General features: G+C 48.5%; 2 protein-coding genes across 6 annotated transcripts in view; one reads left to right on the forward strand and one right to left on the reverse strand.

Moving 5' to 3' along the window:
• Positions 1-1,934, forward strand: part of Zkscan1 (zinc finger with KRAB and SCAN domains 1) — a 42,056-nt gene extending 40,122 nt beyond the window's left edge. Inside the window, exon 7 of the mRNA XM_055598587.1 lies at positions 1,192-1,934. Within this exon, the coding sequence (XP_055454562.1) occupies positions 1,192-1,565 (374 nt within the window). The 3' untranslated portion in view covers positions 1,566-1,934. The remainder of the gene's footprint in view (positions 1-1,191) is intronic.
• A 4,029-nt stretch (positions 1,935-5,963) lies between these two features.
• Positions 5,964-26,313, reverse strand: Znf3 (zinc finger protein 3). Of its 5 annotated transcripts, none has more exons than XM_055598579.1 (6): positions 19,218-19,327; positions 16,662-16,738; positions 16,088-16,220; positions 14,442-14,533; positions 13,880-14,006; positions 5,964-12,596 (listed from the first exon to the last, which is right to left on the reverse strand). In XM_055598579.1, the coding sequence occupies exons 3-6, from the start codon at positions 16,140-16,142 to the stop codon at positions 11,557-11,559; spliced, it is 1,314 nt and encodes a 437-aa protein (XP_055454554.1). In that variant the 5' UTR covers positions 16,143-16,220; positions 16,662-16,738; positions 19,218-19,327; the 3' UTR covers positions 5,964-11,556. The 5 variants fall into 5 exon arrangements, with proteins under 5 accessions (XP_055454554.1, XP_055454556.1, XP_055454557.1 ...); XM_055598581.1 differs by lacking the exon at positions 19,218-19,327 and adding an exon at positions 18,877-18,904; XM_055598582.1 differs by lacking the exons at positions 16,662-16,738; positions 19,218-19,327 and adding an exon at positions 26,250-26,313.
• Positions 26,314-26,322: the final 9 nt, after the last annotated feature.

Genomic DNA, 26,322 nt, shown 5'->3' on the forward strand with positions numbered 1-26,322 from the left:
TTTGTTTTGGTCTCTACCGTAGCTGGCCTATAGAACTCTGTACACTTAGGGTGCCTGGTCTGCCTGTCTCTGGCTCCCAAGGGCTGGGATTAAATGCATGCAGCGCTTCAACTGGCCCAGGTTCAGGTTGTAATGCCCAGCTGGGGAAAAGGCTTTTAAGTGCTCTTACGGGAGAGAAGTTGGCCCTGTTAACCTTGCTTAAAGTCTCAGAGAGGCTTAAGCACCCCTGAGAAGGCGTGCTGGACTGGAAGAGTGAACAGGGGAAGCTGGCCAGCCTGCCTGAGCTGAGAGAACTCAGTCATTCTCAGGCCCGGAAACCTGGTGTCACCCTGCGAGAAGCTGAGCTCTGACATTCTTTTACTGTGTGGCCCAGCCCCTTCCAAGCCAGAAACCATTCACGAACATTGGCTCTGAGTATGTTACAGAAGCAGATGTGAAGCCACAGACAGAATATTCCAGTGCATTCTAGACTGTTTGAGAGCGTACAGGGTGAGGGGCGAGAGTAAGAATTATAAGGTGATCAGTGGGGGGGTCAGCTGTGCGTGCACAGCCCCATAGACTAGTTGTGACAGCAGTTTTATTTGTGTTGCTGCTGGAGCTTTTTCACACCTGTCACCATCCCTTCAAATCCTTCTACCTCTCTGGTGAACCTGTTTCCCCTGTAACAGCTGGGTCCTCAGGATAGGAACAATTGATGCACCTTAACCTGCCTGTTTGCAGGGTTTAAATCGAATCCCCAGAAGGAGGACTCGGCAGATGAGCAGAGGAATTCTGAAGAAGAAGCTCACGCAGACGGACTCAAAGAGGATGTCATCCCCGTGATATCTGCCAATAAGTACGGGCCGAGGTCAGAGAGGCAGTGGGCCAGCAATCTGGGACGGGAGAGGGGAGCAAAAGCCTCTCTTGATGCCCCAGGTTTCAGGAAAGGGGCAGAACCAGCGTCTGCTAAGCCTGCCCCAGGGGAGAAGCGCTACATATGTGCAGAGTGTGGGAAGGCGTTTAGCAATAGCTCAAACCTCACTAAACACCGGAGAACACACACTGGGGAGAAGCCCTATGTGTGCACAAAGTGTGGGAAGGCTTTCAGCCACAGCTCCAACCTTACCCTTCATTACCGGACACACCTGGTGGACCGGCCCTATGACTGCAAGTGTGGGAAAGCCTTCGGGCAGAGCTCAGACCTCCTCAAACATCAAAGGGTGCACACCGAGGAGGCGCCCTACCAGTGTAAGGACTGTGGGAAAGCCTTCAGCGGGAAGGGCAGCCTCATCCGGCACTACCGCATCCACACAGGGGAGAAGCCCTATCAGTGCAACGAGTGTGGGAAGAGTTTCAGTCAGCACGCAGGGCTCAGTTCCCATCAGCGCCTGCACACAGGGGAGAAGCCCTATAAGTGTAAGGAGTGTGGCAAGGCCTTCAACCACAGCTCGAATTTTAACAAGCATCACAGAATCCATACTGGTGAAAAGCCCTATTGGTGTAACCAGTGTGGAAAATCCTTCTGTAGCAAGTCAAATCTTTCCAAACATCAGAAGGTCCACACGGGAGAGGGAGAGGTTCTGTAGGTGTCGGTTCTCCTCAGTTGTTGCTGTTGTAAACGTTAGAACGTGAGTGCTAGGAAGAAGCTCTGTGATGCGGTGACGTGTGGTGGTAGGTTTTGCTGTAGTCATGGGGTGGGGGTGCCGTGGAGGGAGAGCTGTGCGTGAGCGGGCAGCCGGAGGACCGCAGAGCAGCAGGGTCCTCCTCGCTCCAGGCCCCAGTGGACTGTGCTCACATTGCCTTCTGCATAGTTAAGCTGATGTGTGTCCAGTGTAGTTAAGGAAGAAACATTAAAACTGCTTAAGTGTTTTAACATGTATCCCACACTTGTAGTCTGTAAAGAATTGAGCCACCTTTAACAGTCTGTTTGAGAATAAATGTATAGCATCGTGTAATGCCTCGGGACTGTTATTGTGATGATGTTGTAAGAGAACTTTTTTTTTACATTTTATTGGGTGAGGGCGTAAATGTGTGCCTTCCCAGCAGCACGTGTGTGGCAGCCAGAAAACAACTTGACTGTCCAGCGCATGTCGTCAGGCAAGCTCGTTATCCACTGAGGCTTCAGTGTCCGTGGCTGCTGAACATTCCTGTGGGTAAAGCGCTGGCCAGTAGTGGGCTCCATTCTCATACTTCAACACCTGGGAGGGTCGTAAGTTCCAGGCTGGCCACATGTCTCAAAGAAAGGAAAGGGAGGGTGGGAGGAAGGAAAGAAGGGGCAGCAGTGTCCAGTCGGGTGTGTGTGAGTGTGTGAGGAAGTCCTGGGCAGGTAGGGCTGGCAGGTGCCTAATGGTTGCACTGTGCTGTGTCCCTGACATATGAGTACACATTTGCATTATGGGGTCATGTCGTCAGCCTGTGAGTTTTATGGTAATCCTGACTGTGCCAGGGTCTGAAAATCAGCTCTGTGCAAGCAGCGTCCTTCTGAAAACTGCAGAAATCGAAACCCACAGGATTACCTTCAGTCTTTCCTGGCAAGATGTGAATGCGTTCTTTGTGCTGGGAAGACATCCTCGGTTTCTTATGTCCGCTGCTGCCTAGAACCCAGCTGCTCTCCTTCCTTCTGCCACTTCCTCCAAAAAGTACTGAGGAAAGTGTGCATACCTGTATACACACACATATACCTTCACTGACCTTGAGTGCCAGGAACTGGGTGGTCAGGAAGTTTCCCGCGCCGTACCAGACCCGAGGGTTAGTGTAACCTCCCAGGGTCCCAGCAGTCAAGCCTCCCCTCCCTTCCACTCTGTGCGCAAGAGGCCAGACTTTGTGTCCTTGGCACTAACCCTCTCCCCGCAGCGGTGACCTCCCTCCTCACACTTCTCTGCCCAGGCCCAAGACAATTGTATCTTTAATGTGTGTACACAGGCATGCACACGTATGTGCCATGTGTGAGGAGATGCCTGTGCAGGCTGGAGGTGTCACCTTCTACCATGGAATTTAAGTTAAGGATTTGTCAGGTTCCCTCATGGAATTGCATTTACAGGTGGCCGCTGTGCGCCCCTCCCCCACCCTTGGGTGCTCCGTAAGAACGGTGTGTCTTCTTAACTCCCGAGCTGGCTCTCCAGTCCTGGCAATATTGCTGGGGTTTTTTTGTTTATTTGGGTTTTTTTTCAAGACAAGGTTTCTCTGTGTAGCCTTGGTTGTGCTAGACTCACAGTGTAGAACAGGCTGCCTTGAACTCACAGAAATCCGCCTACCTCTGCCTCCCTGAATGCTGGGATTACAGGTGTTCATTCCAACGCCCGGCTGACATACTGAATTTTAACTTAATTTGTTGTTGTTATTGTTAGCTATTTGAGACAGGTCTATGCAGCCCTGTCTGGCCTGGAACTTACTGTGTAAACCAGGCTGGCTTTGAACTCAGAGATGCACTTGCTTCTGCCTCCTGAGTTCTGGAAATAAAGGTATATATAACCATTCCCTGCTCAACTTTAACTTTGTCCTTAAGATTGTATTTTTCCGTATGTGTGTGTATCTGTGTAGGTGTGTGCACATGAGAGTACATGCCTGTGGGATCCCTTGGAATAGAAGTTAACAGGCAGTTAACAGGCAGCTGCCTGATGGGGATTCCGGGAACAAACTTGGGTCCTCTGCTCTTGGCTTTTCTCTGCTGCCCTCTCAGCTCGTTTATCCGGGCGTGTAGGCTATGTAATGGCACTGGGAACTTAGCCCTCCTTCGCCCAGAAGTCTGCAGTATTCCCTGTTTTGGGGAACTGAAGGCTCTGGTTCACTCTTGCCCACCCCTACCCTGGTGCCGTGCCCGCCCTCTCCTGACAAGTCTCTTCTGAAGCAGTCTCCCGGCTGCCAGTCTCTCATCTTTTATATCTGAATAAAACAAAGGGCAGATTCGGCCACACACGCTGAGTCTTCATGTACCAGCCAAGTAGGAGGGTGGGGTACTACAGATGAAAACTGGCATTTTCTTGTCGTTATAGCCGATCGGGAGGCATGTATTTAGTGTCCCCCCAGAACCTGAAATTCAGTAAACTCAGTGATCACCACTCATCATTCCCAGGAAGAGAGGCCTGCAGAGGAATCGGGCTTCAGGCAGCAGGTGTGTGTGTGTGTGTGTGTGTGTGTGTGGACGGTACTAGCCAAAGGAAGCTGCTGCATCTCTATTAATGCCCGGCAAAAGGATCACAAGACAAGGAGTATTGAAGACAAAAATCAGTGCACTGGGGAGCAGCACACACCTAACAGGATGGCCTCAAAAGATAAGCAAAAAGAGTTGACTCTGGGTAAAACCAGTCACTGTACAAAAGCCTGAGAACCAGAAGCCTGTGTAAGAGTTCAGTGGGGTAGCACCCATCTGTAATCTCAGCATGCTACAGCAAAGGGAGGACAGCAGGACAGGAGAGGCAGGTGTGTCCAGAGCTCACAGGCAAGCTGGCCTGCAGCAGCAGAGAGACCCATCTTATATGGGGCTGGGGTGGAGAGCTGAGGTCTCAGCCCTGACCTCCACATCCACACACCCTCCCTGCTACTTACACACATAGAAAATAAAAAGGCTATATTCAGACAGACAGGCAGGAGGCCAGTGAGATGGCCCAGTGAGTGTGACAGCCTGAATTCGATCCCTGGCACTCGCGCGACGGAAGAAAACTGGCTCCTGAAAGCTGTACTGTGGCCTCTACGTGTGTGACATGGGATGTGTGTGTCCCTCAGCATAACGACAATAACTTAAAGAGTAAGATTAAAGGTGCCGGGTGGCTCAACACTCAGAGCTCTCCTTGCTCTTCAGAGGACCAGAGTTCCGTTCCCAGCAGTCATATAGCACATTAAGTCCAGTGCCAGAGGACTGACACCCTGTTCTGGCCTACAGACACCTGTAAGCCTGAGTTGTAGTGCGCATGTGCAGGCACATATACATGGACATAAGTAAATGAAAACTGCATAACATGGACGGTTTTCACATTTAGGTCCGCTTGGATTATTAAAGTTCCGGGGTTGGGGATTTAGCTCAGTGGCAAGCGCAAGGCCCTGAGTTTGGTCCTCAGCTCTGGGGGGGAAAATTCTCCATATAACTCAAGCTGGCCCTGAGCTCCCCATGTTCAAAGGCTCTGATCCTCTTGGTTCTAGCCCCCCAAGTTCTGGGATCACAGGCCTGAACCTCCACACCCTGTTTACAGTGGAGGTAGAACCCTGGGCTCCATGGTTGCAAGGCAGGTATTCTGTGAACAGGGCTGCAGCCCAGCTTTGTGTGTGCAGAGTGTGTCTGCGGGAGGGTTTGCCCGTGTCCCGAAGTCGGGGGACGACTTGCAGGAGTCAGTTCTAGCCTTCCACTTTGTACGGAGGTCTGTATTCAGAGGGTATGAATACAGAGGGTGTTCCGGCGGTGGCCTGTGGCCCGAGGCACTCTCCCTGTCACCGCTGTCATACTTGTCGCAGGACTGCTGGGGTCACGTGCACTGCTTCACGCAGCTTTGATCAGGCTCGTGGACCTGGACGGATGTGGTCAGGACCACGGGGCAGGTCAAAAAGCTCCACCGTTTCTTTGCGGCTGTGGAAGACGTGGATGCATGTGTGTAAAGACACGGGGGGATTAGTCCACCGTGGCGAGTGAGTCAAAGAGCAGGGGGTGCCGGCCACACACCCCTGCAGTAACGGCACAGCTTCTTGGGGGAATCAACACGGTGGGGTGGGAGCTGGTGTCACAGTGAATGCACAGTGAGCTGGAAAAGGTCCATGGAAAATGTCAGCGGTAAGAAACGCCTAGCAATCCCAGGCCCTAGTAGAGTGCCTGCCCAGGCCCAGGCCCAGGCCCAGGCCCAGGCCGGCGGCACCCACTGAAGGTCAGTCTGTGCCAGAAACCCCGTCTCAGCAGTAACCAAGGGGCTGGAGACGGAGTTTGGGGGTAGCCTCCTTGCTGGCGTGTCTGAGGCTGGGCTCAATTCCCATCAGCAAAATAATTACAATGAAACATACAGTAAGGTTCCCACAGTAATTTCTTAGGTAGGGTAGGGTAGGAAGACGAATTCTATAGTGTTCTTTAACTATGGTACTTCTGTATCATCAAGGCAAGGTCTGTGGGATGGAGGGAGAAGAGGGCAGGTTAAAGACCTCAGCCCTCTGCACAGTGAGAGGCTCAGCAGATGGAGGCACAAATATAGCAAGCTCAGTTTGATCCCTCAGACCAGTGTAGTGGAAAGAGAGATCCATCCAGTTCTTAAAGTTGACCTCTGGCCTCTACATGGGACCTCCTGTGATACACACAGAATAAATAAATATAATTTAGGCATTTCTTCCAGGGAAGGAGACACAGAAACCCATGTCACACACAATGCTACAATACGTGATCTCCCATGAGCTCATGTGTTTTGTTTGGTCTTCACTGGGTACGGCACTTGGGGAGATGGTGGAAACTTTGGGAGGGAAAGCCTAGATGGAGGAAATGGATGGCAGAATCCATCCCTAGAAGATACCTAGTCCCAGACCCCATCTGTCTTGTCTTCCTGGTCACCACAAAGCGAAGTCTTCTCCGTACAGTTTAACCACCATGTTCAGCCTCATGAGTCAAGGATTGGTTTCTGGCCGGACCAAGCAAGTAGGTGGGTTTGTTGAAGGACATCAGCTGTGGATCTGTAGCTTAGGTAAAGGACTGTTTATTCAAATGTTACCTGTTCAGCTGTAAGGACATCCCAGCATCACAAAGGCCACCAGGCACTAGCATCAACTCCATTTCGGTTAAGTAATCTCCTCTACCACCTCCCACGAAAGCCTTAGGTCACTGAAGTCATGGCAGGGCCAGAAACGGATGTCCAAGTCCTGTTCATTGTCCTTACAGGGTATTCAACCTTGTTAAATCTGTACGTGTGCACCCCATAGGTGCAGGTTCCAGCAGAGCCAGAAGAGGGCATCACATCCCACAGAGCTAGAGTTACAGGTGATTGTGAGCTGCCAGTGTGGGTGCTGCGAACCAAACTCAAGTCCTGTGGAAGAGCAGCAAGTGCTCTTGATCACTGAGCCATAGTGCAAACCCCTGTATTTCAATTTGAAGAGTGTCACCGGTGGAATGGATTGTGTACTGGCCACAGAGGAATTACTTTGATGGTCTTCAAGTTAAAGTCTAAAAATGCTCACATGGGAAAGCAACATTAAACAGATTCTAAAATGTCCAACCTGTTAAGTTCCCACATCTGGAAAGGCAATGTCATTTCATCACGTGATACTCAATTTGTAGAATAAATGAGTAGCCTGGGAAAAGAGGACTCCACAATCGGTGAAGCTGAGCTAAGATTAGTGCTTACCCATAGATGTTGTATCCAGGCCAGTTACCTGGCCAGGGCAACAGTACAGTAATACACTTAGGCAGGGAGAAAGTGGATGGGGAAAGCAGCCTGCAGACACCCACTGTGAGGCTGGCACCAAAGTCCTCAAACGAGTTAACGAAGGCAAAGGCCAACTCAGGAGTCATGAGAATGGAACAGATGTTGACTGGGAAGCTATAGGGAGGAGAAGGAACAAAACACGGCCTTTGGGATGATTCCATGTTTGGCTCAATAGGCAGTTGGCCCTAAGAATCATCACTTAGGCTGGGCAGATGGCTCATCAGTAAGCGTAGATACTGTGGTGGTCCGAGCGAGAATGGCCCTACAGTCTCATAAACTTACATGCTTACTGCTCAGTGAATTGTTTGGGAAAGATTAGGTGTGGCCTGTGAGGTTTCAAAAGCCCACACCAGGACCAGTCTCTCTTTTCTTCTCCCTTCTCCCCTGCCCTCTCTTCTCCTTCCCTCTCTCTTCCCTTTCTCTCTGCTTGTTGCCGTGGATCAAGATGTAAAACTCTCAGCTTCTCCAGTCCCTCCTGAAATGATGGTCACGGTCTAATGCTCTAAAAGCAAGCCCCCAGTTAAATGCTTCCTCTTACAACCACTGCCGTGGCCGTGGCGTCTCATCACAGCAGCAGAACAGTAACTGAGATGCTGCTCTACAGCACCCAAGGTTGGCAGTTGTGAGCCCTTGTCAGGCAGTTTACAGCTGCCTCTAACCCCAGCTCCACAGGACCCAGGGCTCTTCTACAGCTTTCTCAGGCCTAAACTCAGACATAAAAAGAGCATCTTAAGAAAACTGCTGTTCTAGAAAAGGACAAACTATCCTAGTAACCACAATCACATTTGTGTGAAAATAGTCTATACACTTCTTGAGTCATTACTGACATAGTTTGAATAATGCACCAATGCACCTAGCAAAACCATAGGGTTTACTGGGGGTGGGAAAGGGACAGGCTTTCATGTAGCTCTGAACAACAGCCTTGCAGGGCTGGAGGTCAAACCCAGGGCTTTATCAAGTGAGGCCAGCACTCTGCCAACTGAGCTACATCTCTGGCCCTCAAGCCTTTTTTGTTTTTTGTTTTTTTTTTAAATGGGGCGAAACACCTGTCTAAGCTATTTACATAAAAAGGTCCTTGGAGAGCTTTTGGTGTTTTGAGACAGGGTTTCTCTGTGTAGACTTGGCTGTCCTGGACTTGCTCTGTAGACCAGGCTGGCCTTGAACTCACACAGGTCTGCCTGCCTCTGCCTCCCACTTTGGAGAGCTTTTAAGAACTATCTTTAAATTGGTCATAACAGATTAAGCCTGTAATCTCCAAAGGTGAAAATGCTGCAGTAGGATGGAGTTCAAGGACAGCCTGGCTTACATGGTAAGGTCCCACCTCAAACAGAAACCGGAGAAAAACAACTTCTTTCTTTGTTTTGTATTGTTTGTCAAAAATAAACAATCTAAACATCTAATCCCAGCACTCAGGAGACAGAGGCAGGTGGCTCTCTGTGAGTTCGAGGCCAGCCTGGTCTACAGGACAGTCACAGCCACACAGAGAAACTCTGATACACAAAAAGAAACAATCCAGTAAGACGCCAGTCATCCAGCACGGCTCGTCCTCTTCCCTGAGAAGTACACCTGAAGCTGGGCTCTGTGCTGTTAGAACCTGTATCACAGAACACCTTCCCACAGTCATCTGAATTGGACCTCAGAGGTGTCACTGGAGATGGAAGGCTTTAAAAGCAAATTCCTAGCCAGCTACTGGTAGCATGTGCTTGTAATCCCAGCACTTGGGAGGTAGACACAGGAGGATTAGGAGTTCAAGGTCAGTCCTGGTTCATAAATGAACCACAAAATTAAATGAAAATTCCTGAGCCAGGCGATGGTGGCACCTGCCATTAATCACAGCACTTACGAGGCAAAGGCTGGCAGACCTCTGAGCTTGAGGCTACCCTTATCTACAAAGCAAGTTCCAAGACAGCTAGGGCTACACAGAGAAACCCTGTCTCAAAAAACCTCAAAAAACAAAAACAAAAAAACCCCCACCTCAATCAGAGAGATGGTAAAGACCTTTACTCCTGCCATGCCTAGTAAAGCCTCAGTTTCATCCCTGGAACCCACAAGGCAGGAAAAAATCCAACTCCTGCAAGTCAACCTGTGACCTCTATGTGCATGCCATGGCTTGTGTATGCACGCATGAATAAACACACCAAAAATAAATGTAAAAAACTTCTGGGCTGAGATACATAATTCTTGCCCAGCAGGAGTGAGACACTGGGTTTAATCTCCAGCAGAAGGGAAATAAAACTTCTTTTGCTATAAATGAAAATGTTCTTCAAATTTTTCTTTGATAAAAAATTATGTTGTATTGCTTAAAAAGACAGAACTGGAGGCTGACTGTAAAACTGACGAGGAGGCAGAATCTGGCTCAGTTTAATCTCTAGTAATGAGAGTGCCAGCAATGGAATGGACTCCTACTCACATGCACGAGCCAGCCTTAACCTTGCTTTATAGCCCAGGCAGGCCTACAACTTGTGATCCTCCCAAGTAGCTGAGATTAGACACCTGAACCACCAGGCCTGGCAAGTGTTGAAGGAGCCAAAAGGGCCAGTTCCCTAATTCTGTGAAATTAAGACACTCATTAGATGATCTGTTACAATACCCTACAAAGAAAGTGAGATCACATCCACCTTAACATCAGTCTCTTCCTAACTTTCCTGCTCTGTGGCTGTGACATCCTTCTACAATCAAACCAAGACAGAGCAACTTGCCCATTGCCACACAGGAGCTAAGCACACCTTCTTAGTTTTCACCGTCAGTCTGACGCTACACCACACAAAAGGGTCTCCAGCTCACAAATCCCTAAGTGAGGAATGAAGGTGGAAATAGCTACAAGTATTTAAACAGCCCACAACACTGTGTACAAGAGACTGAGAGAGCTGCAATAGGAAAACCTCAAATTTGTCACCAAAAAATGGTTATCAAATAAACGTTTCAAAGCTCACTTTTGCACTCCATTTGCACTCACTGTGCTGTTTTAACTCACACTTGACTCCCATACAGGAAAACTCCCCTCTGAAACACCTGTTCTGTTTAACAGTGCATTTCATTTATGCTACAGGATGAGCAGGGTTGGGCAACTATGGGAAGCTATCCGTTGGGCTGGGAACACTCAGGAAGCACCACCCAAACCCAGCGAGGAGCCTGCTGCAAAGCTAGCACCCCAGTCCCTCTCTGGCTTTCCAGTCTGTGAGAGGTGGAATCTAGAGCTCCAGAACCTGGGTATGAAACGGCAGGACAAGCTGGGTAGGTGAGTTCCCTGAGAACATTCTAGTATCTAGAGGTTGACATTACATTACTTTTCACCACAGGAATAGGAAGAAAAGAGAACAGGAGTCAGGCCAGTGCTAAATGTTTCTGATCTCCCTTAGGCTATGTACTGCTCCGAGATTCCCAGTCAGTCCTATTACAAGGGAAGATGTGGGGTCTGCCAACAGCACAGCCAGACTCCTCTTGAAAGCATGGTTTCACTGTTCCAGAAACCCCTGTTGGGGTCTTTTGTTTTGTTTTCCCCCAATAAAATAAACCCATCCGCACCCAATTTCCTGAATTCCTGGAATCATGTATCAAAGCAGCATATTCTCTGTCCACTGTTAAAGCTGGGTTAGGAAGTGGCTCTGAAATGCAGCTGGTAGGGGCCTGGGACGGTTGTGAGCACCTTTACCCCAGCACCCAGGAGACAGAGGCAGGCTGGATCTCTGAGTTCAAAGACAGCTTGGTCTACATAGTGAGTTCAAGAACAGCCAGGGCTACAAGTGAAACCCTGCCTCAAAAATACAAAACAAAAATTAGTCTGTTTCTCTTCCCAGAACTTACTATGGCCCAGAATATTCTTCCTTCTGCCTCTGTGCTTATTAGACTGACTCCAACTAGTTGAATCCTTGGAATTTTGTTGCTAATAAGTTTCCATCCCCATCTTGGAAAGAAAGGCTCTTCTGGTTTGAGAAAATGGTTTAGTGCAAACCCCTTTCCAAAAAGGGGTGACTAGCCCCCAAGCTTCCTTCTGTTCCCAGTGCTTAATTTGCTACTTGCCTCACAATTTTTCAAGAAATCCTGGTGATCACTGTGCCAGGATGATTTTCCCAATCTGCCCCCCACCCCAAGTGAATGGTTTAAGGTGGGACACATCCTGAATTGGTCCTATTAAAAAGTAAAGCAAGAGCTCTGTAGACTCAGCAAGTGAGGGAAATGGTACATGGCTCTCTCATGTGGATTCTCTGATGTTTAATTCCGTAGACCCTCTGAAAGAACTTTCGCTTACACCCATTACAGTCAAAGGCTTCTCTCCAGTGTGAATCCTCTGATGGCGAACAAGAGCTGAGCTATACCTGAAGGCTTTGCCGCACTCACTACATTCATAGGGATTCTCCCCTGTGTGGATTCTCTGGTGCTGAATAAGGCCTGAGCTGTAGGTAAACTTCCCTCCACATTCCATACATTCATAGGGCTTCTCCCCCGTGTGGATCCTCTGGTGCTGATAGAGGTGTGAGCTCTGGCTGAAGGCCTTCCCACACTCGTTACACTCGTAGGGCTTCTCTCCAGTGTGGGTCCTCTGATGGTGAATGAGGGTGGAGCTCCGGCTGAAGGCCTTGCCACACTCGTTGCAAGCATAGGGCTTCTCGCCAGTGTGGATCCTCTGATGGTGAGTGAGGGTGGAGCTCCAGCTAAAGGTTTTCCCACATTCAGTACATTCATAAGGTTTCTCCCCAGTGTGGATCCTCTGATGGAGAATGAGGGCAGAGCTACAACTGAAGGTCTTCCCACAATCTTTACATTCATAAGGCTTCTCTCCAGTGTGGATCCTCTGGTGCTGAATGAGGTGCGCGCTCTGGCTGAAGGCCTTTCCACACTCACTACATTCATACGGTTTCTCCCCAGTGTGAATTCGCTGATGCTGAATAAGGTCTGAAGTTCGATTAAAACTCTTGCTACATTCATCACACTTATGGGGTCTGCCTCCCATGGGGAATCTCTGATGTGAAGTAAGTCTGGAATTCACAGGGAAGCTGTTCCCCATACGGGCAAGCTTTCCCTCAACTGTCACTTGGCGAAGCTCTTGTATTCTCCTGTTCCGTCTGCCGACAGAGGAGTCCCCCAGCTGCCTCTTCAGACCGACTTCCTGTCCGTAAGTGTCTTCAAACTTAAGACCCTGAGAAACATCCTTTCGGAATCGTCCCAATATCAGGTCACATAACCCCATACCCTCGGAGATTACTTGATCATTTCCAGTTTTGGATTCACCATCTAGCACAATAAAAAGAAAAAAAATGCAAGTGTCATATGATGCTTGTGAGAAAATGAATAAAAGTCAGAGGACAGATAGTCATGTGTCTACATTTATAGTGCCTGAAGCACACACCTTTTTGCTGGCCTGAAGAGAGGCCTTCCAACTTGTATGTGTAACTAAAGCAAAGTAAGGCAGATGGGCTGAAGAAAAGTCTCTTGAGGGACTGTAAGCACCAGGTGTCACGGGGGCTCAGCCAGATGAGGTAACTCACACCTACAACCCCATCACTGGAAGGGCTGAAGTGGAAGGCTTACATAGCCCAACACCATCCTGGTCTACTTAACCAGTTCCAGATCAGCTTAGGCTGCAGTATAAAACCCTGCCTCACAAACTCTCTCTCTCTCTCTCTCTCACACACACACACACACACACACCACAAAGACATAAGCAACAAGAAAAGACACTGGAGCTCAAGCTTTGTCACTCAACAGCTCTAGCAGCACAGAGAAAGCATCTAAGTTCTTTGCTTGTTTGTTTGAGGCAAGGTCTCATGTAGTCCAGGGTGGTCTCAAACCCATTATGTAGTGATCGCGAAACAGTTGGTCTTCCTGCCTCTACTTATCAAGTGCTGGGATTACAGGTATATGCCACCATGCCCAGCTGGCTGCTAAGGGTCTCTGTGTGTTTTTTCCATAGATGAGTGTCTTGCCTCTATGTGTGTATATCACACCCATGCCTGGTGTCTGTGGAGGCTGGAAGAGGGCATCAGATTCTCAAGAACTGGGGCTATACAAGGTTGTGAGCTGCCATGTGGGTGCAGGGAATCAAACTTGGATTCTCTGGAAGAGCAGCCAGTGCTCTTAATCACTGAGCATCTCTCTACTTCTGCTTTGCAGTTCTTGACATCACGTTCCACACCTATAAAACGAGGATCAGATTAACCACCTCCGCTATGGAGTTACTGTGAGGATTAAATGCAAGGATATCCATGAAACCTCCCTGTACATAACAGTTATCATTCTTACTGTTGTTAGATTTCTTTTTAAAATTTACTTATTTTTAATGTGAAGGATTGTTTGTCTGCATGTATGTATGTACCGTGTGTGTGTGGTGCCCTCAGAGGCCAGAGGACGGCTTCAGGTCCCCTGAAATGGAATTACAAACAATTCTGAGCCTCCATGTGGGTAATAGGAACTGAACTTGGGTCTTTTGCACCATCAGAGCTTTCCAACAGTACACTGACACAAGCATACCCTGAAGCCAAGAGGCAGCAGGTTCTGTGGAGAGTCCAGGTCCTTACCCAGGGAGAACACATTCCCGTAATTCTCCAGCATCACATCCCTATAGAGGTCTCTCTGTGCAGGCGCCAACCGCTGCCACTCCTTCCAGATGAAGTATACGGCTACATCCTCAAACGTCACCAACTCCTGAAACAGTCACATGGCCATACATGCAATTTCAGGGCAAGGGATGGGACTGGCAATACCAAACAGCAACCAGGATGGCACTGAGCAGTACCTCTTCGGCAAGTGGGATTGGTGAGAGAGAGCAGTGCCAGCGTGAGCGTCCACAAGAGCACTGATGGTGTAGTGAAACCTAACTGCCCCCAGAGTCCGTATCAGATGCAGTTTAAACTAGCATCTATTTATGTGGGCGAGGGGACCACTGTGATTGTCAGTTCTCTCTCTAACATGTGGGTCTAAGGATTGGACTCGGGTTGGCAGGACTGGCAGCAAACACCTTCACCCACTGAGTCATCTCACCAGCCTCAGAACCGTGGTCTTGATGGACATAGTTAAGAATTTAGGACACTGACTGAGACATCAAAACAAAAGAAACAAACAAAGGAAACCATGGCTTACCTGGGACTTGGCCTTTAGAAGTGCAGCAGCCAACATCTTGTCCCCCAGACTGTCTTTGTCAGCAAAGGAAGGGACTTTTGAAGAAGCAAGAGCTGAAGGACAATACCAGGTCCAAGAATCAGTCTACATGCTTTCTGACCCAAGGTCACACGTCTCAAAAACACTGCCCAGTCTCTGCTTTCATGAAAGATGTTTCTAGATCCATATCCCCCCAGGTGGTGCTAGAGAGCAAACCCACAGCTTTGGGCATGTATGCAAGTTTCTCCCATTGAACTCCATCGACAGCTCCTCTGACTATTCAAGCCTTTGCCTCGCGCTGGGCCGGGAACCAGCTGCGTTCCCATTTCCCTTCCATGAATGCAAACTCCTGTAGGAAATCCTTACAGAGGAAAATGAACATCTTCCCTCAAGCCCCGACAGAAAACACAACACCCACACCTCTTTTTCCACCTGTAGACCAATCTTTATACAATAGAATGTTTACTCCCTCTGCCCTTGGCCACACACTTTCTCATCAGCCGAAGTTTGCTGTCTCTCAGCACCTACCCACTACATATAACTCGATCTGACAGAAAGGACATAAGTGGTTTTTCCTGGTAAGCATGGGAACAGCAGCCAGAGGTGGAAACCTGGGCTGTAGCTCAGTGCTAAATGCTGACCTAGCATACATACTTACCCAGAAGTCCTATCTCCCAAAACTCTCTAGTGTTTGGGGAATTTGTTTTTTCTTGGGGGTTGGGGGTGTCTGGGTAACTGTGGGTGCAAGCATGCCATGGTGCACATGTGGAGGTCAGAGGACAGCCTCAGGTGTCAGTCCCTGCCTCCGTCTTGTTTGGGACAGGTATCTTTGCTGTTGCCCTGCTACGTGTGCCATGCTAGCTGGCCTGCGAGCTTCTGGGGAGCCTCCGGTCTCTCCTCCCACCTCTCCACAGGGATGCTGGGATTGCATGATTACAGTCTCACTGTATGTCTGGCTTTAATGTGGCTTCTGGGATTCAAATTCAAGTCCTCATGCTTCTGTGGCACACATGTCTGTACATATCGCATACAAAGGAAATAAGTTAGATTCAAAAAAATTAGTTCAGTAAAAGGTTATCTTGGTTTGGGTGTGGTACCATGTGCCTCTAATGCCAGCATCCTGGGGGCAGAAGCAGGCAGATGACTAGGAGTTCCAGGGTATCCTGGTCTACAGATATAGGAAGTCCTTCAGTGTAGGAAGTCCCTAACCACCAGCCAAGGCTACACAGCAAGACCTTGCCTCAACATAAATAAATAAATATGGGAGAGAGAGAGAGGAGGGTGCAGAGAATGAGTCAGGCAGGGCATGGCAACAGACATCTGTTTAAGTCTAAAACTCCACACACAAGAACATGGAAAATTCAAGGCCAGACTGGGCTACACAGTGAAACCCTGTCTCAAAAAACAAACAAGCATACCAAGTGTGTTAGCCCACACCTTTAATCCTAGCACTCAGAATGCACAGGCAGGTGGATCTGTTATGTTCAGACCAACCTAGTCACAAAGTGAGTTTCTGGCCAGCCATGGCAACAAAGTGAAATTCTATCCCAAAAGAAAAATGAAACACAAGCAAGAAAAAAAAAAAAAAAAACCAGAGAAATAACCCCCCTCCCAAGCCCGTACCTTACCACTCTCTAGCAGGGGCTGAGGCTCCGGAGGCGCATGGGCTGCCTGACTTTCCATTGGGAGAGTGAAATATTCTGGTCGCTGCTCTCCTAGCTGCAGACTCAGAAGGAAGCGGGATGTGAAGGAGAAGCAGCACTGTAGAAACAAGAGATCAAAGCTGAATTTTTAAATGCCTACTGATTTCAGAAAGAGGGAATTGTACCTCAGTTATGCAGGAAGAGCAAGAAGAAACACAGAGGGCTATTCTTTTAGATCCCTGTAATATGGCACTTCCTCCCTATGAGACCACACAAGGAATCCAGATTCCCAAACCGTGCCCCACCAACATTCTGAGTGACAAGTGTGGCAATGAGGTAGGTGTCATTCACCAGAATGACATGACTGATCTAAGCCAGGTATAGTGTCCTACACAGGTAATCCCAGCACTAGGGAGGAGGGGCAGGAGGATCAGGAATTCAAGGCCCCCTGTGCTAAAGGAAACCTTACTCTGAGACTAGAGATGGCTCAGATGGCTCAGAGCACTTGTTGCCCTTCCTAAGACCCAGATGCAGTTCCAGCCCCTACCCTGCCACTTACAACATCTGCAACTTCAGTTCCAGGGAGTCCAATGCCCTCTTCTGGCACTCACAGACACCAGGCGCATGTTGCAGAGACTTATGTGCAGCAAAACACCCACACACATAAAATAAAAATAAATATTAAAAAAGAAGCCTTACCTCAAAAAACAAAAACAAAAACCAATTAAAAAAAACCTAACCCCAATTGTGCTTCTTTTAGCCCTTCAAGAGACCCTGTCTCACAAAACAAGGGGCTGGAGCGATGGTCAGCAGTTTGGAGCACTGGCTGCTCTTCCAGAGAAGCCAGGGTTTGATTCCTAGCCTTCACATGATAGCTCACAGCCATCTCTAACTCCAGTCCCAGGGAATGTGAGGCCCCTTTTTGGCCTGTGGGGACACCGCATGCACATGGTACCCAGACATACACAGAGGGAAACACCCATACACATAAGAGAAAAATAGAGACAGAGCAATCTGATGTGAGACCTCATTACAAAAAGGACATAAACAACAAAGTTCCTTCCTTTTAAAAAGTCAAAGATACTGGAGAGGTGGCTCAGTGGTTTAGAGCACTGGCTGCTCTTCCAGAGGAACAAAGTTCAATTCCCAGCTCACAACTGGTGGACAGACATACTTGCAGGCAATATATCCATACATATAAAGTTCAAATTGAAAAAGTATACTGTTAATATTGTGCTAGAGCTGGGCACAGTGGTGCACGCCTGTGATCCCAGCACTTAGAGAGGCAGAGGCAAGTGGATCTCTGTGAGTTTGAAGCCAGCCTGGACTACAAAGCAAGTCCAGGACAGCCAACGCTACATAGAGAAATCCTGCCTCGAAAAAACCAAAACCAAACATTTTATTGGGTGGTGGAGGCGCATGCCTTTAATCCCAGCACTCAGGAGACAAAGGCAGGCTGTGAGCTGGAGGCCAGCCTGGTCTACAGAGCTAGGTCCAGTACAGCCAGGGCTACACAGAGAAACCCTGTCTCAAGAAAAAACAAAACAGTGAACCAGCAACTTGGGGTGGGTGGCATAGGCCTGAAACAGAAACACAAACACACGGTAACTGAAAAGCTGACTCCAAAGTAAAAGGCAAGCTGGGCATGGTGAGGCACGCCTTTGATCCCAGCAGCTGGGAGGCAGAGGTAGACATATCTCAAAACCAGTCTGATCTACATAGAAAGTTCCAGGACAGCCAGGACTATATAAAAACCAACAAGCTCTCTGTGTCTGAGTCAGGAAACAACATTTCTAATAGAAACTTTGTCACTGTAACTCTGCTATCTGGGCTGTGGGCAGGGCCTTTTACTTGTCCTGTTGCCAAGTCAATTTCCTCAAATGGCTAGGAGGACCAAGAAATACCACCTGACAGCTCAACAGTAGCCTCAATTCCTGGACCCTTTCTTCCTTCTTTGGAGTTAATCCTGTACGATTAAAGTAGCAATGATTGGAAATTTAGTGCCTTTTGTTCAGTTCCTGGCATTTTTTTTTTGGGGGGGAGTTCTTTTTCAGATAGGACTTCGGAGTATAGGCCGACCAGCCTGGAATTCACTGTGCAGTACAGGCTGGCCTCGAATTTATATTACACCCCTGCTTCATTTGCTTCTGTGCTGGGATTACAGATGTGAGTAAGCAAGGCTGGCTAACTGAAGGAGATTCACTCTAGGTCTGCGTTTCCCAATCCTGTGGGTCGAGATCCCTTTGGGGGTTGAACGAGCCTTTCACCGGGGTCACCTAAGACTATGGAAAAGCACAGATATTTACATTATGGTTCATATCTGCAGCAAAAATAGTTATGAAGCAGCAATGAAAAGAATTTTCTGGTTGGGGTCACCACAACATGAGAAACTGGATTAAAGGGTCACAACATTAGGAAGGTTGAGAGCCACTGCTTTAGGTGTTACCGGTGCTGTAGGAAAGTGGGCAAATGGAAACATCAGGTGAGGTGTATTTCTAATACACACACGAGGTGAGGAGAAGAAAGGGACATATGCCAATAACAACCAGCAGAGACCATCACATTCGGTCTTCTCTTTGCACCCTGGAGAGCTGAAATGAACCGAAGGTTCTCTGTGCGCACCTAGGTCATAGCCACTTCTGTGGGAGGCCTGTCCCGGCACTCTATCAGGCAGTAAGCTAAACCAAGTCATAGGACATTGGGTCTTGGTGAGGTCCCCGCGGGATCGTTCCGAGGACCCGAGTTCGCACCTCCTCCCAAACCTTAGTTCTCACTTGGAGCCAGCACTTGCTCTCTCTGCAAACTTCCTTTCCCTGCCCCAGCACAGAAACCGGTGCACGGAGTACCGGGTCGGCGTAGCTGTCTGTCATCAGCTGTTTTAGAGAGGGAGCACATCTGCAGCGACGCTGCGAACTGTAAACACCAGGGCTGGGGGCAGCGGGGACACCGAGGCAGCCCCGGAGTCCCAACCCGCGGCGCTGGGCTCGCGCGACGGGACGGCGCCGGCGGGAGGAGGGTGGGCCGGGACCCGCGGGCCGCAGAGGTGGGAACGCCAACCCCCTTCCCCGGCGACCGCAGCCTCCGCCTCACCGCGTCCGGGAGGCGGCCCACTCACCCTGGGGACAGGGACGTGAGACTAGGGGCCGGACACGAACCAGACCCTGCTGGAGCCTGTCACAGACCCACAACCGACAACAGAACAAAGAACGGAAGCGCCCCTCCCCGCTTCGCTTCCGGGTCGTCCTTCCGCGCCCCGACTCCAACCCCCAAGGGCCGGACGCCCGCTCGCTCTCTCTAGGAACGCGGGAGGTCTTCGTCTCTCGATGGTTCGCGGACTCCGGGGCCCGCTGAGCCGGGGAGCCGGCGGCCAGACTGCGCCGCCTGCTGGCCACGTCCGGAAGGGACGCTGCTGAGGTGGAGGAAGCTGGAGGACCAGGGAATTCAGGAGACTACAACGGGTGGGGACGGGCCCGCAGTCACCCAAACCTCCGCAGCAAACATGGGCACCGTGGGCTCAGTGCAAAAAGAGATCTATTTTGTGGGTAAGAGCGTTTTCCCGTTTTGCATGTCTGTGCACGCGATGGAGGTGGAGGTCAGATGACGTCACCACATCACTCACGGTCCACCCTGTAGTCCAGGCTGACCTGCTTCTGCCTCCCCAGTGCTGGGACTAAAGGTGTGCGCCACCACCACCCGGCTTAGCTTTGCTTTTAGAGTGCTTGGCTAGCCTGGTGGTGGATAAAGCTGACAAGACGACATGGGACTGTATGCCTAGCACTTGGGAGGTAGCGGCAGGAATATCAGGAATTCTTCAGTACATACTGAGTTCAAAGCCAGCCTGGGCTACATGAGCTGTCTCACATAAATAATAGATGATTTTTCATTTATGACCCTGGCATAGGGGTTCGCACCTATAATCCCAATGCCTTAGAGGCTGAAACAGAAGAATAGCCAAGAGTTTGAAGCCAGCCAAGATTGCAGAATAAAACTGGGTCTCAAAACAAACAATAATTATTATCTTATTTACATATTTAAAATGAGCTTGCAGAAGTGAAGTTTCTGGTTTATTTGGAAACTCAGTTGCACCCTACTTAGGAAAAACAAATTATCCAAAGGATTGACGCCACAGAGATTGTGGTGGGAGACTGACAGGAGTGGTGGTGTCCCATCTTACAGCCTCAGAGAGGAAGGTAATCCCATCCACATGATTAAGGAAGAGTCAATAGTGCATGCTGGAAAGATGGCTCAGCAAGGACCGCTCCCAGGGGTCTGAGGCTCACAACCACCTATAGGTCCAGCTCCAAGGGAAGGAGGAAAGTTTGGCCTCTAGCTAATGTGTCCCCATCCTATGAGATGCACCACTGTTAATCACTGGTTTGGTACTTTTTCAGGGGAAATGAAGAGCACAGACTCACAGTCCAGGCTGAATCATATCATTTATTTTTTATTTATTTATTTATTTTTTTACAGTACCTATGAGGATGGAGAAAGGAGCTCTGCAAGTCAGCATGGCCTCACTAGTCCCTAGCCCAAGCCTAACATTTTCAAATAAAACTCTTTTAGTTAATTAAATAATTGAGCAGGATATCATTGTGCAACTCTGGCTGGCCTGGAACTTGCTATATGAACCAGGCTGGCTTGGAACTCACAAAGATCCTTCTGTTTCTGCTTCCCCAGTGCTGGGATTAAATGTGTGCACTACCATGCCTGGCTCTCAAACAAATAATTTGTTTGATATAAAAAGCTCACCTTGGCCAATTAAAAAATGTGCTACAGAGCTAAACAGAGCTTTGTTGTCCTTTCACAACAAAGGAATCTCAAATGGCTGAGAAGCACTTAAAGAAATGATCAATGTCCTTAGCCATCAGAGAAATGCAAATCAAAATGACTCTAAGATTCCATCTCACACCAGTGAGAATGGCTAAAATAACTCAAGTGACAGCACTTGTGGTGAGGATGTGAAGAAAGGGGAACCCTCCTCCATTGCTGATGGGAGTGCAAACTTGTACAACCTGTCTGGAAATCAATCTGGCACTTTCTCAGAAAATTGGAAATAGTTCTACCTCAAGATCCAGCTATACCACCCCTGGGCATGTACCCAAAAGATGCTGTACCATATAACGAGGACATTTGCTCAACTACATTCACAGCAGCTTTATCCTTAATAGCCAGAAACTGGAAACTATCTAGATGTCCCTCAACCGAAGAATGGATAAAGAAATTGTGGTACATTGACACAGTGGAACACTACTCAGCTATTAAAAACAAGGATATCATGAAATTTGCAGGCAAACGGGTAGAGCTAGAAAAGACCATCGTGAGCGAGGTAATCCAGATCCAGAAAGACACACATGGTATGTACTCACTTATACGTGGATATTAGACCTATAGTACAGGATAGCCAAACTACAATCCACAGGTCCAAAGTTAAGTAACAAGGAGGGCCCAAGGGAAGGTGACTGAATGTCACTCAGGAGGGGAAATTATTTAGACAGCAGAAGTGGATGAAGAGAGGGAACTGGACAGGAGATAAAATGGGGAGGGAAACAAGGGTGAAGATCAGATGTGGGAAGACTGGGCTGTGAGAGGGCTGGGAACAAGAAGGGACACTGAGGGGGACATTTCTTTGTCAAGCTGGAGGCCTGTGACAGGGCAGGGTCCTGGGAGAATGTGGGTGTGATTCTAGCTGAGACTCGAAAGAGGGGGCTCATGCAGAGTGAAGTGGCCACCTCCTAGCCAGGCAGGACTAGTGGAAAGAGGGGACAACCACCCAGGGACAAAACCTCTGATCCAAAATTACCCTGCCTACAAGAAGTGCAGGGATAAAGAGGGAACAGAGATCAAGGGACAGTCCAACCAATAATTGGCCCAACCTGAGACCCACTCCATGGAAGAGAGCCAGCCCCTGACACTGTTAATGATGCTCTGCTTTGCGTGTATGCAGACAGGAGCCTAACTTGACTATAGTCTGGGAGGCTCCAGCCAGAGGCAGATAAAGAAAGATGCTGGGACTTGAAGCCAAACATGGGGCAGAGCTCTGGGGATTCTGTGGAAGTGTTGGGGGAAAGATGGAAGGTCCTGGGGGGGGAGGGGCAGGAACCTCACAAGAAGACCAACAGAGACAACTAACCCAGACTCATGGGGGCTTACAGAGACTGAGACCTCAACTAAGAAGCAGGCATGGTCTGGACCGAGGAACCCTGCACACATGTGGTGGACAGGCAGCTTGGTCTTCATGTGACGTGCCTGTGAGTAGACAGGGTGGGGTTGTTTCTAGCATGGACTCTCTTGCCTGCTTTTGGATCACTTCCTCCTGGCCTCAGGGGATGAGGACATGCTCAGTCCTGATGTGACTTGATGTGCTGGGGAGGGTTCATACAGGGGTCTCCCCTTTTCTGGGGGGAAAGGGAGAGAGGAAGGGGGAAGAAGCAGAATGGGGGAGATCCTTGGGATGTAAAGTAAATAATCTGAAATAAAATTTAAAATAAAGAAAAAAAAAACACACCTCAGCAACAAAGACAGATATTACCTCGATTTTATTTTTTAAATGTCTATGAAAGTTCGATATGAAAACTTCCTACCCCACCCCCCACAAACACCAGAAAAAAAGCCATCGCTGGGCTAGTAGGATGGCTTAGGGAATAGAAGTCTTAGCTGCTGCTGCTGCTGCTGCTGCTGTATAACCACAGCTCTCACTTTAAGGGGAGTAAGAGATAGCTTATTCCAAGTCCTAACTGAGCGATCATGGCATGGGAACCCGGCTATAGGTTACCCCAATTCTATGTTCCCACATGGGAAGCAGTTACATGTAACGTTACAGTCTTACATTAACACATTATGGCAAGTTAAAACACGCTGGTGGATATATCAAAGAGAGGGCTCCAGAAAGCTGAAGTGAGCTTTCCCACAGGCCTCACATGCCATCTGAGGCCATTCTTCGCTTCTGGATTGGTGGAAGCTAGATGTCCGTTAGTTTAGTCTATAGGTTGCAGGATGATTTGACACAGAGGTGGGCGCGGAGAAACGGCTTCAGGAGGCTATTCGGGGAATCCGACTCTGGACCAGCAACATTCTAAACTGTCCACATTACTGTAGCTGTAATCAGTCAATCAAACTCTCAGACACTTCTTCCAAGCCTGGCAGCCCACGGACAGGTGCCAGCTTCCACCTACCCAAGTCCTGCAGCTTTCCTCTGGTCTATGCCATGGCATGCCCCTCTAAATAGGTAAACACATAAACAAACAAACAAACAGAAGCCATCTTCAAAAATTGCTAAAATCTGGGGAAAAAATCATTCCAAGACCCTAGACAGGTGTTGAACACGGACAAATATTATTAAATTGCTGTTAGCATTAATGATGATGTTTTATCTTTTTTTTCTTCTAAAGGTAACTTTCTTAAGTTCATAGTATTAAACACCCACTGTTTATTTTCCTGTAAATAACCACAGACACTGGGCATACGGCAATTTAATTCCCTAATTACCATCTATTGTACTCTGGCCCCCTTATTGTGCAGGCAACCCCAAGCAAAAGGACTACAAGTCTCAACATTAGCCAGACTACCCTTGCACCATCATCACCTGTCTGGGACACACAACAGGGGCCTTGAGACAGCTGTGCAAAGACCGCAGCTGATTTCCCAAGCATCTTAAGACATAGCCCCACTTAACAGATATCTTGCTGTCATCGGCCTCCATGAACTGTAGATGAACCTGCAAACGTGTCCACCTTGACAGGAAGAGGGCCCTTCCCCTTGTGGAAGAACTCCTGTGAACTGGTGCAGAGCTCTGGCTGGTCTAAAACACACACTTCGGTGACTGTGACTGGTAAACACATGGCTGTGATTGGCCCAATATGAATGACAGTGGGCCAAGAACTTCTTTTGTAGACCAGGCTGGCCTCGAATTCAGAGGAATCTGCAGCCCCTGCCTCCCTGAGTGCTGGGATTAAAGGCGCGTGCCACTGCGCTCAGCTGCTGTTTTGCTTTTTCAAGATAGGTGTGTGTGTAGCCTAGGCTGTCCTAGAACTCACTTTGTAGACCAGGATGGAGTTGATTGAACTCAGAGAGCCAGCTGCCTCTGCCTCCTTGTGCTGGGATTAAAGGTGTGTGCCGCCGCCGCCGCCGCCGCCGCCGCCGCCGCCGCCGCCGCCGCCGCCCAGCACACGAGGAGGTCAGTTCACTGTAGTCATGGTATGGAGAGCACTAGCGTGGCCGCAGCCCTGACAGTTTCTTGCTGTAAATACAAGGGGTTGTAAAAAGAAAAACCCTAATTCCTTTTAACGTAATGGCTCAGCAGTGAACAGCGGCTTGCTGGAAGCTAGAGTCCTAATTAAGAAGGCCGATAAAACACTCCGACTGCTTATCACTAAACTTGCCAAACTTAGAAGCATGCAAAAACGTACATATTTGGCAGACAAAGTAAGAAGATTTTTAGAAACCACACACACATATGCACACATACAATCAACAGACAAAACAAGGGAGCTCCCAAAGACACATTCCTCCACATACATGTAACCATACTTATATAAATATATACATATATGCATACATATAGACAATATAGGCAGACAATTGGACAAACAGACAAACAGTTACATTTTTGGATGTAGCAGGTGGCCTCACAAATGTTTAATTCTGTCTTGGACTTGTATGCAATCTAATACAAAGGTTCTCTATGTATGGAAAAAAATATTTCATTCAAGAATAGATACATCGACACACAGAAAGAGGGTTACAGTAGGAATACTGATTTGAAGTTCTTTCATTAGAACTATACTAACTAGATACTTTCATTGTAAGTTTAAAGCAGTGGTTTTATCTACATGCTTATTATGAGTTCAAAGCAGTTTTATCTTTCACTAGTTATCTTTCATTATTATTTCAAAGGATAGTTTTTAAATTTTTTAATTTATTATAGTTTATTCATTTTGTATCCCAGCTGCAGCCCCCTCAAAGGATAGTTTTTTTATGTCAAGGTTTTCCTAAGAAACAGGTATCTGTCTTGCCTTGTATGGCTAACAATTTATTCTTTGTTTCTATATTCATATGGTCTTTCTCATCTTGGTGTACAACTGGGCCTTATCCTTGGACTAAACCTAGAATGAATCCATCTCTTTGACTATTAATTTGTTTCAATCTTATTTTCCCTCTTGATGTATATCAAGTGCTTGATATATGGAGGTTCATAGAGCTCCTAGCTCCCAGTTTCTGCTATACTGCAGGACGGTTTTTAAATTACTTAAGTCAGAAATTCTTTAAAATCATCATCAGGGATTATTAAATGATCAGTTCCTTTTAACAGCACTATGCCATGAAGGTACATCTTCAAAATCATCTACAGGAAACCTGCCCAACAGAGTGAAAGCAGTAAGCGGTGAGGGTCTCTGCCGTGCCAGATATGAGACAAGAATGGACTGGCAGTATAGCATAATAAGCAGTCTTGAGACAAAATCCTTGGAGCCTTGCCTAAACCAGGGACACACCCATGCATCAGCTGTAAACAAAACAAAACAAAACAAACAAACAAACAAAAACGAGTGGGCTGCCTCCAGGAAGCCCACTTGCTTGCTTCTGCCAATCCAGCATGCAGTGCTCCCAGCAAAAGACCGCTGGGAAGATGGCTCAGGGAATAAAGTGCTTGCCTTTCAAGTGTGAGGACCTGAGTTTAGATCCTCAGTACACACATTTTTAAAAGCTGGGCATGCCGAGCATGATGGAGCACAGAGGCAGGTGGATGTCTGCGTGCGACACTGAAGTCAGCCTGGTCTAATGGCAAGTTCCCAGCCAGCTGGGGTTTCAGGGTTTCTCCGCGTAGCCCTGGCTGTCCTGGAACATACTGGCCTCGAACTCAGAGATCTGCCTGCCTCTGCCTTCCAGGCACAGAGATTAAAGGCGTGCGCCACCACCGCCCGGCAGCCTGACCTCTTTTTGATGGCAATTTTCTCTGCGTTCAGTACCTACAGTGCAACCGTCGGGCTCTACGAACCACTGAGCCCTACTGTCTGCTTCGACTTGAGGCTGGTTCAGAATCTCTGGGCTTCGGGCGTGAAACACCAGCGCTGCTTGGTGCAGCCCTGTAACCGCGGCGGAGCTCGGTCATCCTCGCATTCAAGGTACAGAGCTCGCGGCCGGGCCGACTTACCGGAGAACCGCTAACAGCCGCAGACAACACACCCCGGCACCCCGGACCACCGAGGACTGGCAGGTGGCCCGCC

This window comes from Psammomys obesus, unplaced genomic scaffold, assembly GCF_907164565.1.
Source record: "Psammomys obesus unplaced genomic scaffold, mPsaObe1.curated_primary_1811, whole genome shotgun sequence".
In the NCBI taxonomy this organism is placed as follows: Eukaryota; Metazoa; Chordata; class Mammalia; order Rodentia; family Muridae; genus Psammomys; species Psammomys obesus.

Coding starts and splice junctions, on each gene's coding strand:
- Znf3 (XM_055598582.1), bottom strand. CDS start 16,142: ATGGAAAGTCAGGCAGCCCATGCGCCTCCGGAGCCTCAGCCCCTGCTA. Junction 14,007..14,441: donor TTCTAAAGGCCAAGTCCCAG/GTAAGCCATGGT, acceptor TGACTGTTTCAG/GAGTTGGTGACGTTTGAGGA. Junction 12,597..13,879: donor CGGGAATGTGTTCTCCCTGG/GTAAGGACCTGG, acceptor TTATTGTGCTAG/ATGGTGAATCCAAAACTGGA.